This window comes from Misgurnus anguillicaudatus, chromosome 23 (genome assembly GCF_027580225.2).
Source record: "Misgurnus anguillicaudatus chromosome 23, ASM2758022v2, whole genome shotgun sequence".
NCBI classification, from domain to species: Eukaryota; Metazoa; Chordata; class Actinopteri; order Cypriniformes; family Cobitidae; genus Misgurnus; species Misgurnus anguillicaudatus.
The window spans coordinates 2,318,964-2,331,776 of record NC_073359.2 but is presented as its reverse complement, the minus strand read 5'-3'; the positions used below and the strand labels follow the sequence as shown (position 1 = coordinate 2,331,776).

Here is a 12,813-nt window from a genome sequence, read left to right as displayed (position 1 = left end):
AAAGTGTTGGTGTATTATCTACAACTGCACAAAAGAGAGGAAAACACAATCTTATAATAAACTACAATAAAAATTGTATTTATCAGGAATTAAATTGTTGCATTGGCTGTGGGTTTAAGGAAGAGCAACTGCTCCAGAGATGATCTGAACAATCAGCCAGTTTAGAGACATCATCACTCCTGCCAGCACATCACACGAAGATGGAGGACTACCACCTGTTTTTATTCTGCTTTTAAGTTGCTGTTTCAAACAGATAAAACAGCATTTAACTGTTTTTAAAAGAGATTTAAAGTACTTTAGGAGCATCAAATTTTAATTACAATCATTAATTTTAATCTTTGTCAAGCTTAGTAAAGATATCAAGATTATACAACCCCGAAACAGAAAAAGTTGGGACATAGAAGAAATTGTGCGTAAAAAAGGAATGGAATAATTTACAAATCTCACATTTATTCACAGTAGAATATAGATAACATATCAAATGTTGAAAGTGATTTCATGAGAGCTACACATTCCAAAAAAAGTTGGGACAGGTAGCAATAAGAGGCCAGAAAAGTTAAATGTACATATAAGGAACCGCTGGAGGATGACCAATGTTTAGGAATAGGAATGTTGTCCCATTCTTGTCTAAAACAGGCTTCTAGTTGCTCAACTGTCTTAGGTCTTGTTTATCCCATCTTCCTCTTTATGATGCACCAAATCTTTTCTGTGGGTAAAGGATCTGGACTGCAGGCTGGCCATTTCAGTACTCAGATCCTTCTTCTACACAGTCTTGATGTTGTAATTGATGCAGTATGTTGTCTGGCATTGTTATGTTGGAAAATGCAAGGTCTTCCCTGAAAGAGACGATGTCTGAATGGGATCATATGTATCTTGAACTTGGATAAACCTTTCAGCATTGATGGTGCCTTTCCAGATGTGTAAGCTGCTCATGCCACATGCACTCATGCAACCCCAAACCACCAGAGATGCAGGCTTCTGAACTGAGCGCTAATAACAACTTGGGTTGTCATTGTCCTCTTTAGTCCGGATGAAATGGCGTCCCAGTTTTTCAAAAAGAACTTCAAATTTTGATTCGTTGGACCACAGAACAGTTTTCCACTTTACCAAAGTCCATTTTAAATGAGCCTTACCCAGAGAAAACGCCTGTGCTTCTGGATCATGTTTAGATATGGCTTCTTTTTTGACCTATAGAGTTTTAGTTGGCAACAGCGAATGGCACGGTGTATTGTGTTCACTGAAAATGTTTTCTGAAAGTATTCCAGAGCCCATGTTGTGATTTCCATTACAGTAGCATTCCTGTATGTGATGCAGTGCCGTCTACGGGCCCGAAGATCACGGGCATCCGGTATGGTTTTCCGGTCTTGACCCTTACGCACAGAGATTGTTCCAGATTCTCTGAATCTTTGAATGATATTATGCACTGTAGATGATGATAACTTCAATCTCATTGTAATTTTTCTCTGAGAAACTCAGAAAACTATTTTTCGCTGCAGCATTTGGGGAATTGGTGATTCTCTGCCCATCTTGACCTCTGAGAGACACTGCCACTCTAAAAGGCTCTTTTTATACCCAATCATGTTGCCAATTGACCTAATAAGTTGCAAATTGGTCTTTCAACTGTTCCTAATATGTACATTTAAATTTTCTGGCCTCTTATTGCTACCTGTCCCAACTTTTTTTGGAATGTGTAGCTCTCATGAAATCCAAAATGAGCCAATATTTGGCATGACATTTCAAAATATCTTACTTTCAACATTTGATATGTTATCTATATTCTACTGTGAATAAAATATAAGTTTATGAGATTTGTAAATTATTCCATTCCTTTTTTACGCACAATTTCTACTGTGTCCCAACTTTTTCTGTTTTGGGGTTGTATTTTTACAGAAAATTTTACATTATTTATGGTGATGATGTACTAAAGTAGCTTTAACTGAGTTTTTAAATTCAGTTTCATAAAAAGTTCACGACCTTCCATCAATAGCTCTCAGACTGCAGGGGTTAAAAATGGGCGTGTTCCTGGCCCTTGTACCAACTGGCCAATCACAGCGTGGCTGATCAGTGTTTCTACTATCGATATGTATTGACTTTTCTTGCAGTGCACGAACGCGCAGTGATCTCAGATAATTCAATCCTGCCATACTAATCATCAACAGCAGTGGTGTTCAAAGAACCAAATAAGCGAGATCATAATTAGTGAGATCTAAACATCTCAGATGTCTAATTTGATCTCGGATGTATTAAGCGACGTACGAAGAACGGGCCCCTGTTTAGCAACTAGTCAAAACCATAAAAAAAAAAACGGATGTAAAGTTCAGATCCAGACATGTACGCGTCAGCGCACGCACGTGCGTCTGTGATGAAACCGTCTATAGACTGAAACAAATTAAATGTGATTGGAGACTTAAAAAAAATAAAAAATCATGTAATAATTAGTTTTACAAACCGCTTAAGTGTAGCTGTAGTTTAACAAGCTTAGATGAATGTATAATAAAGCACTTGTATTCTCCTGCATCAGTGGCCATAAGGTTTGAGAGTTTCAGTGAGAAGTTTCCTTTATCAAACTCTTCAGGGAAAACTTCAGCTCTGTTTTTGTAGTCCGGCATTTGATGTTCTCCTAAACATTTGTCCTCAGTTATGTCACACACATTCAGACTGCCATTGTGTCTCCAACGCACATTAATATCAGTACGTTTGTTCCCATTATCACTGGAGAAACATGGCAAGATAGTAGAACGTCCAATTACACCAACAATCTGCAGAGACAGACTAAAATGAGAGAAAACACATTACAGACAAACTCATATACAAAAACATAATTCTGAAAGTGGCAGAAATGTAGCTCTTAAATTCAGTTTTATAAAGGTGCTTACCTTTGTTTATCAGCAGTGCAAATACACAGATAATAAAGTAACTGTAGAAAACATAACAACAAGTTTCTGTAAGTCTATGAGCTTCGGCTCAGGGAACTGTAAAACGTAAAAGTAGCCTACTGTGCACTGCATTAACTTTCCCTTCATCTTTTAAAATGAATTTACGCTTTTGGTTAACATTCTTTACAGGCTTCCTTGGTATAAAAAGTTCAAAAAGGCAACTAGGTGTGTTTCCAGAAATGTCTAATGTGAGGAACTCTGTCTTCCTGCAGACAAAGACTTTCAAATGCAAAAAAATGTTAATAAATAGTTTTTGTAAGAGCTCTTTTGACCTGGACATGTTTGCTCCATTTTAACACACATATGAGCTAAATGTATGTATGTGTAACAAAACAAGCTAATTTAGTTTTGTTGTTTAGTAGAGTTTCCATAGGCCTTTTGTACCATATTATACAAATAAAGGAGTTAAAAGGGCCAGTGTAAAATAGGTTGAATAATTATGTCGTATAACATATATATGTATATGAATAACATAGCTGTAGTACAAAAATCATATTTAACTCAAAAGCATTAAGCTTATACGTTGACATCATCACTTTTGATTTGCTACTAAACTGTTAAATATGCAATAAAAATACCATTAGGTTGTTGCTTTTAAGTGTTTCTAAAGAAATCGAAACTAACTTACACTAACGTTAGTTTAAATAGGCCGCACTGTTAAATATGAATTTAAACACTGATGGACACAAATATGAGCAACATGATTTGTACATACTTCACAAGACAATCTGAAATAAAAATGCAATTAATTTCTGCAAACATTTGATCAACAACAATATTAACGTTAGTACATTAGCATTTCAATGCTAGCTAGCGACGACATGGCTTGCTTTGCCCATAACGTTAAAGCTTTGCCCAATATTTTACCCAGAATTTGTTTAACATACCTTATGTCCATTTTACCGCAATACTATGAATTAATATAGTGGGATATCAACAATTGAAATATACCCGTTCAAACAAAATGTAAAATTTGACTTCCGCAATTTTACTTTGATGGTTGCCAGGTTTCGCAGCAAAACTCGACCAATTGCTTAAACTAACTCAAAACTATCCCACTTGACTTGAGGAGGGTCGTCCAATTAAAGTCCCGTTCCTGCGGTAAAGTATGCATTTTGGTTAAGGTTAATCCACAAACATTCGCATTCGCTAAATAGCACACTTCCAAGAAAAAAAACGGCAACAGAAGTTTTAAACCGCGAACTTGGCAATGGCAACCCAGTGATGCAATGACGCCAAGCGTACTACCAAACGGGTCTGGTGGTTTGCGAGGGAGTTGCAGCGGGTTCATAAGTTGATGCAAAAAAATAATTATGAAATCATAAAATGTAAATAAATGATTTTCTAGTAAAAAAATAAAGAAAAGAAAAAACACTGACAAAAAAAATATATGTTATTTGTATGTAGGTCCAATAACAGGTAATAATAACAATGATTATGTAAAAGATTACTGATAGGGGGTAACTTATTTCAAGCAGAGTAATTTAGGTCAGTGGAGATTGGCTGACAAAGCAGTTTAAAAACTCCTTGCGTAGTATAAAACACACTGGCTTTTGTCATACCCACACGTTTCAGGCAGCAGATGACTCTAAGATGGATCTGCACCATTGCAGATTTGGCCCAGACTTTGGTGCAGACTCGGTGCGGGCCGGCCCGGAGTTGTATGTGGTCTGGTTTGCAGTCTTGGCCACTTAAAGGGCCAGGTATACTTTCCGTGTCCCTCTTGCAGGTACACGCATCTGACAGCTTTCAAAGGCTCTGTCCCAAATGGCGCACTTCATGTACACTTTCGGTCCCAGGTGCCTTAAATTGCGTGTGCTTGTTTTACGAGTCCGTAGGGTGTCCCATCTGTCATTTTTACACTTTAAAGTGTGCTCAACAGCGCCCTCTTACTGCCCCCTTAAAGTGGTCTTTGCAAAGCCCGCACTGCTGCAGGCTCCATGCACTTTACCAACCCAGAAGTCCTTGCAAAACAGCAATCAGATGGCTGAGGTATTATTTTTTTACGTAAATGTGGGCGCAGCCATCTTTGAGCTGCGAAAGACTTTCGGTGAGCCACTAAAGCCAATGGTAGTCGGTAGTTTTATTGTTTATTATGAAATCCAGGAAGACCGGCAGAATTTGTGCAGTTGGAGGTTGCTGTAATAGCTCTACAAAACATTTGTTTTTGCCATAAACTGAATGTGTATGTGGCGCATGTGCACCCATTAACACAGGCTGCGTCCGAAAACTATAAATTGCTGCCTTCTGCGGCAGCTTTCCAAAGCAGGAAGGCATCAAGGCATGTCCAAATCCAATGTTAGGTTTACTTCCTGACTCCTCAGATCTTGTCCCATAATTCTATGCGTGTGTGCGCATGGGGAATGTGATTGGTTGAGCATGGTCGAGTTCGGAAAAATAAAATGGCGGGCAAGAAAGTGTCTGGATCACAAATTTAGTGTAAATTAAGTTATGTTTTCACTTTTTACACCTTTTGATTGCATTTCTAGTGAGAAATTAGTATTGCAGTTGTCATATATGGGATTAGTTATCACAAAGGCGCTCTCTGTTTAAATTTTAAACACGCTGACTTTGAAGTGTGTCCGAAAGCGTTTCTCTTAGCTGCCTTCATGCCTCCGAAGTCATTTCCTCATGAGGCAGCAAGGCAACAAGTCAGCTGCCTAAGTTTTCGGACGCAGCCATAGAGTTAACGGGTGCACGTGCGCCACGTACACATTCAGACATTCATCCAGTAAAACCTTTAATAGAAACTGACAGTAAAAAATAAATACAATAAGTTCAGAAACAACTAATATGCTGATAAAAATATGCTGATTTAGCTGGTTTATTTATTCTGCTACTAAATAATTTTACAAAAATGCGATTACAGTACAGAATATATACTACATAAACTGTGTATTAGTTTATGTTTATAATAGTTTGTGATGTGTTTGCGCATACTTTTGTTATGTTTTAAATAAAAAAGCAAATAATTAAAAAAAGCAAATTTTATAAGCTGCTGATGTCTCCATGTTAGTGCGTAAGTAGCGATGTACAAATATTTTTATTAAACGAAAACAATACTGAATAAATGTAATAGTTTAATTTGTTTATTATGGTTTGTTCAAATAACTTACAATGTGTTGAATGATAAAGATGCTGCTGACTGTCGGGCTGTGCAAAGCTTGATGTGTCACCATAAAAACTCAAACAAGTCAATAAAAAATTGCAGTTTAACAAAACCTTACACCAAAGGGACAGATGTGACATTTTAAACAATCACCTGAAAAGGTTAAAAACACAAAGTCTCTGTATATTCCATGTATTAAACACTCGACTGACTGTCCCATTGTAAAGATACTGCTCTGTGCTTTTATATTTGCGCATTGAAGACCCGTCACCCTTGAGCCACAACATGAAACGATTGAATATATCTTCATATATATCAAGCCATTTCTTAATTTCATCCTCATCCTGGTTCATACATGGCGGGTAAAGTAAATATTTACCATAACTGTTTAAGTCATGTTTTATGCATGCTCCCACCAGCTGGCTATTAAAACGGACATCTCGCAGAAAGAAGGGAAATACGTCACATCACTTACTTCCGCATTCGAAAATAAGGTGGATACATTGGGCTCAAAAGCGTTCGCACGTGACAGGGAGTAATGCCCAATGATTTCTCCCTATATGATTTCTTGAATTGCTCTCGCTGTACTTTAATGTCGTCTGTTTAACACAACTGAAAGATATAAACAAGATTAACAATTACTTGTGTTTTAAATGGATCTTTTACTACAATTTATTTTATGCAATGATATGCGCTTTCAAAACACTGCTTTGTAAATCTTTGAAACACTTATAAAAGTGTTTTAAACCAGTGGTTCGGGGGATATTTTATTTAAACTATCCAAGTCATGTAATTTTAGCAAATGAGGCTTTAATACATCATATCTGTTTTGAAACGTTTTGGAACTCAGATGATTCAGAAATTATACAAGTACAAAATGCGTACAAAAAAGTGTTTCCAAGGACTAGTCACTTATCGGTGCATTGTTTGTCCTTCTGGGTTTTATTTGCCATTAGAAAGAGCTTTATGAGTTTGTGAAAGTTCAGAGAGTAAAAGAAAAATTAATTTAGCTAATTTCCTTTGAAAATAGTTGTCAACACAGAATGAACCCATTAAAATGTATATAGGTAAACTCAGTCAGTTTTATTATGCAGGTTCATAAAACAAGAAAAATAGGACAATTTTGCATTTGAGTTGACATACATTATAAGATGAGTGGAGAAGAAGACTACGGTCTGAGATCATTCTGAAATCTTTGAAAATAAATTTTATACTCTGATTGAAGGCATGCGGACAAGGCTTTTATACTTGACAGACTTGCTGTTGCATATTCTTTAGTTTGTTTTGTTAAATGAGTAAAATGATTGGACTGCGATCCTGTTGTTTTACAACATTTTCACCAGCAGCCGGTGTCCATCATTATGCATTTTGAGAACTCCACAATCATTTTATAAAGCAGATGATTTAAAGTTTTAAAAATTTCTCCCATCACTAGATAGAACAGGACCAGCATCCTAATTCATCTTGTGCAATGCTTTATAAGTATTTACTGTTTTTGTTATGGGAAAGTATAGACATTTGAGTTAAAAGATGCTAATCTAAATTGAACTACGACTTTGTACTGATAGTAAGCAAATTGGGATGCAAGAAGGGTTTATTAGACGGTTCCAGCAGTAACAACAAAAACAAACAGGTTTCATGGAACAAACAAAACTTCCGATAAACTTAGCAAAGAATCAATAACATCAGAGGCCTTTTTTTCCAACAAGCTAAATAAACAAGAAGTAGATTCATAGATTACCTGGCTTAGTTCGTAGATTAACTTCATAGCTAAAGCATATACTGAGCTAACGTTACTGTGTGCAATCTTAATTACAGATCGGCTGCTAAACCTCCATAAACATTATGCTGAACATTGTTGCATGGTTGCATCCCAGATAGTAAGTAATTCCGGGGCAAGTCGGCAGCTCCCCTCTGGAGCCTATTTCTATCTGGGATGTTTAACAGATAATTTACTAAATGGCCATTATGGAGAACATAACAGAAAGAGAATATATAAAATGATACACTAAAGCAAGTGAAGCAAACAGGTAGGAACAGGCCACCCAGAACATTATGAACAAAAATCACATGAAAGATTCCAGTTTAATATATTGCAGATTAAATGTACATATTATATTAAATATCTGGTCAAATTGTTACATCACTCATATAAAGTGACTTTTCTATACTGTACAGAGAGTTTTACAGTGTTCACACCATTAGGGTTGCATGTGTTTCTGTTTTACTCTCACTAGATGGCAGAATTAAAAAAATATATTTTGATGGTCTCTATGTTTTAACCTGATATACTGCAAAAAGCGTACATTATTTTCAATTAAAGAAAAGATAAATTTTCTTGCATTTATTCATCAGGACCCCACTGTTCTCTCTGCAGACTATTTACCATGGCCACAGAAGAGCTGCATCCATCCAATACATCACTACACACCCCCAACACGGACTGTTCACACTCCTACCCTCAGGACGGAGGTACAGGAGTGTAAGTTGCATGACTTCCAGACTAAGGAACATTTTGCCCTCAGCTATTAGACTCTTAAACAACTAGACACCCATTTCAGAGAATAGTCAGTACAACTGTTTCAACTCATTTGAACAGTGTAATGTTATTGCTGCTATTATATACTGCTAATACTACTCATTTTAATTTTTGCACATCTGTTAATGTAATTGCTGCCATTGTTATATTGTATTTGCACTAATTTGCACATTACTGCACTACTGTTTTTGCACATTAGTTAATACTGTACATTTGCTTATAGAGATATCATATACATAGTATATATTTATATATTTATATTTTTAGTAAGAATGTCATTGCTCAGGAAAACTTGTATATGACAATAAACGGTATATGACAATAAACGCTTTGAATCTTGAATTAAAATTATATTAAACCATTTAATGCCCTACATTTAAAAAGGGTTAAATAAAAAAGATCTCAAATGTATTACATTGATTTGACAGAAAAAATATATTTTAGGTGTTTTTTTTACTTTTGAGTGGAATATAGTGTACCAGCAGGGGCAAACCAAAAACAAACTGTCAAACACTGACCCCAAGAAAAATGTGTCTGCTCTCTGTTTTATTAGACATAATCAGTTAAAAGAGGAACAGTGCAAATCATGTACGAAAAAGTCCAGGTGAGGTGTTTGAATGATTGGTTACTGGCAAATTCTGTAAATTACTTTGAAGTCAACAATTTGATCTCTCAGTGAAGTCACCATGAGGTCAGAAGATCCTCATAATGTTGTCACAATGTGTGGGTCACACTGATCTAAAAGTGTAACCATGCTGCACACACACTGTGAGCTCATAAAGCAAATGATATACAAAGTCTCAGATGTTGCTCAGAGAGCTAATATGGTTTGCTAATTGGAAACATGTCGCCGACGCCGAGATGTAGGAATTTAAATGATATCAGGCCAATAACCAGTAACCTCTGGGTTACAAACAAGTCTGTCGGTCTAACTACTACTAGGCCATGATGCTTGGACAACAAAAATTTGTGAATCCTGGTCAGTTTTACCTCCAATCTATGTATATACACATCATGTAGGCTTGTATAAGATAAGAAAATGTCCTAAATGTGATCCTATGATCATTCGAGCCCAGTCTCCTGAAGATGTGTATAAATATGTACACTTAAAGGGTACATATTTTTTGTCGTTTTATTTATTGGTTTCTCAATTTTTTTGCTATTTTTTTACCATTTTCACTTGGGTTTAGGGTTAGAACAACTTTTTGTTATATAAAAATGACATCCTTACCCAAACCCCAACTCTAAACCCAACTCCAAGTGACCATGGCTTAAATATGGACAAAAACATGGAGAAACCTGTATATTTAATAACCTCATTAAGCAAATCTAACCCTAAACCCAAGCGAAAATGGTTTAAAAAACAGAAATAAATTGAGAAACCAATATATAAAACGACAAAAAAAGATGCACCGTTTAAGTGAATGGGAAGGACTTGCGTATCATATGCATGCCAAAGTGGAATTTGGTGTATGTATTGCACAATTTTTACACTTTGTGCTATTTATACGCATCCTTAGGAGACTGGATAGATCATTCCTATAATATTTCTTGGAAATAGGTAAGAAGCATGACGTTCTACTCTTGGGCCAATGTTTTCCAGACATATGTGTGATGTCCTGCTATGACAGAGTGAGTGTGCCCTTACATCGTGACCATATGAGTGCAGTCCGAGTGTGCTGTGACGATGATTTGAGCACACAGTAAGTTTGCTGTGACCTCACATCAAGACAATAGTATGAGTAACTTTACATCGATCACGATGTGGACCATAGCACAGTCACAGTACACTTTTGGTTACGATGTGAGGTCACATCACATTCACTGTGTTCTCAAATCATCGTCACAGCACACTCACAGTGCACTCATATCATTTGTCATGATGTGAGGTCACAGAACTTTTACAGTGTGCTTAAACTATTGTCACGATGTGAGGTCATGCCACATTTATTGTGCATTCACACATGAACTTAACATTTTAAATTTACAATGGCTTGCATATTAAGAATCCCACAGTATGAGAATGGTGTGATCTCACGTGTTGACTGGGTTTCTTGGATCAACCTGGATTTTAATGTCTTATTTGTAATCAAATTTAACCAGTTACATAATTCAAATTCACAAATTAAAAATATGTGAATGCTCTTGGTATACATGAGTTATATAGTGTTGTTTTGTGTTATTGTATAAATTATTACTTTAAAATTAAAGGTCACCATTAAGAAGAGTATTAATAGAATTATCATGGAATTAACAAATGAACAGTATCAGAGGTTACATAACAACAGTGGACAGGTAAAAGGTATAAAAGTTAAATAATTGATCAATGGTAAATTTAATGGGCATCCTATGTGGCAAAAGAGAGAACAGTGTTGTCAGGGCAAGACCTCCTCTTCTTTAAAAAGAAAAACTATTTCCTGTCTTTGTGTCAGAGCTCTGCAGCAAAGTTCATTTAAAAGCTGTGTGCAGGTTTCTTTACATAAATGTTTTAACCAAGTCAACAATATGAGGATTATTCTTATTCAGCTTTGTAAGTTTATTAAATATTTTTTTGTTTTGTAAATGTGCTTGTTGTTTTGTTACACACTGTAATGTTATCACTTTTAAGTTTTTAAGTTTGTGATATTTTCTCTTATAGGTGTGTTAATGTTGTGTCAAGCAGCAGTGTCTTTAGATCAACTAACAGTTCTGGGACAAAATGTGACTATAAACTGTGATCTGGATGCAAATGAAGTTTATTGGATTTTACTAAAACACTCAGATGCTCCTACAGTGATACTGCGCTCATTCTCAAACCAACCTTTACCTTTTTACTTAAATAAAACATTTAAATACAAATATTCAGTGCAATCTAAACACCGTCTGGTGATATATAATATTACTGTAGATGAGTTAGGAGTTTATTACTGCATGAACGCAAGCACACCACCAAAACTCAGTACCAGCACAAGACTGCACATCATTGGTAAGTACATTTAGTCCAGAGTATTTATAACATATTGTTTAACAGTGTTAATTTTAATGATTTAATTCTTAGACTAATTTAAAATAAAATTTAATTGATCCTCTTCTTAGTTGGTCAACCCACATATTAATGTGTTATAAATATTTAACTCAGTTCCATGCAATCAATTATTGTCCTAAAAGAGTGACATATGTTAACATAACAAAGTGTGAAACTTTATTTACAGAACCAACTCAACCAAGTGAGTTTAGCACAACTCACAACTTCACAGATTACACAACAGCAAAGCAAAATACAAACATGACAGAGCCAAATCTGACAGATTGGAAAACTATCAGTTTTATATCTGGTGTGCTGAATGGTGTTCTTATCATTACAATCATAGGTGAGTGATGCTTTATTCTTAAATAAAAAGGTTTCTCTAGAATAGTAGCACTTGTGAAAATACAGCCTGATGCTGTTCACCAGATGAGATCATGACTGTATAAAAATCGACTTATTTAGACATGTGTCCAAATTATGTTTTTTTGGCATTTATTTGTTCAATAAATGTAAATAATAATATAATAATAATAGCATGTCTTATATAACAACGTGTTAGTGTTCCTGGAGTTCAATTGGCAAAAAATGATTTGCAAGCATGAATAAGATTAAACTGTAAGTGCATTAATATAGGCTAGCTATACCTTTTCATTTCCTGAAATAATGCATTTTTCCTTTTTAATTACCTAAGCAGTCAAACTGGTGAAAACTGATGACCAGTAATAGCAACAACAAATATATATACATTTATATACACACATCAATTAGAATAAAGAAATAACACTATGTGCATGTTATGTATCTACACAAATATTGTGTCACTGTGCCATTAGGACTGTTAAAGGTTTATGTTTTTGATAATGGATGCTGGAAGAAATCTAGAAAGAGTTCAGGACAACTTCATAACAATAGTCAACAGCAGACACAAGTTATTGAACAGCATCAAGACCCAGATCATCTACAGGTGAAACATTACAGGATATTTTATTATTACTCCATCAAACTAGATCTACACTGTAAAAATTGCTGTAGTTATGCAGCCATTTGGCTGTAACTTACTGTAAATTTACATTGATGTTATTTACTGGCGAAGGTTTGTTCAATGAACTTTAAACATTAAATAATGTAGTAAATTAAACTAAAACTAAACTAAAATAACAGCCTCATGCAAAGTATTTTGGGAACCAAAATTTAAAGAAAAAAAAAACGAAAAAGTTTGATT

The 12,813-nt window shown here is 35.3% G+C and overlaps 1 protein-coding gene across 1 annotated transcript in view; it reads left to right on the top strand.

Moving 5' to 3' along the window:
* The window catches only part of LOC129453110 (uncharacterized), a 309,370-nt gene that overhangs the window by 295,965 nt on the left and 592 nt on the right, over positions 1-12,813 (top strand). The window contains exons 3-4 of the mRNA XM_073862167.1: positions 11,776-11,934; positions 12,425-12,555. Coding sequence (XP_073718268.1) covers positions 11,776-11,934; positions 12,425-12,555 — 290 coding nt within the window. The remainder of the gene's footprint in view (positions 1-11,775; positions 11,935-12,424; positions 12,556-12,813) is intronic.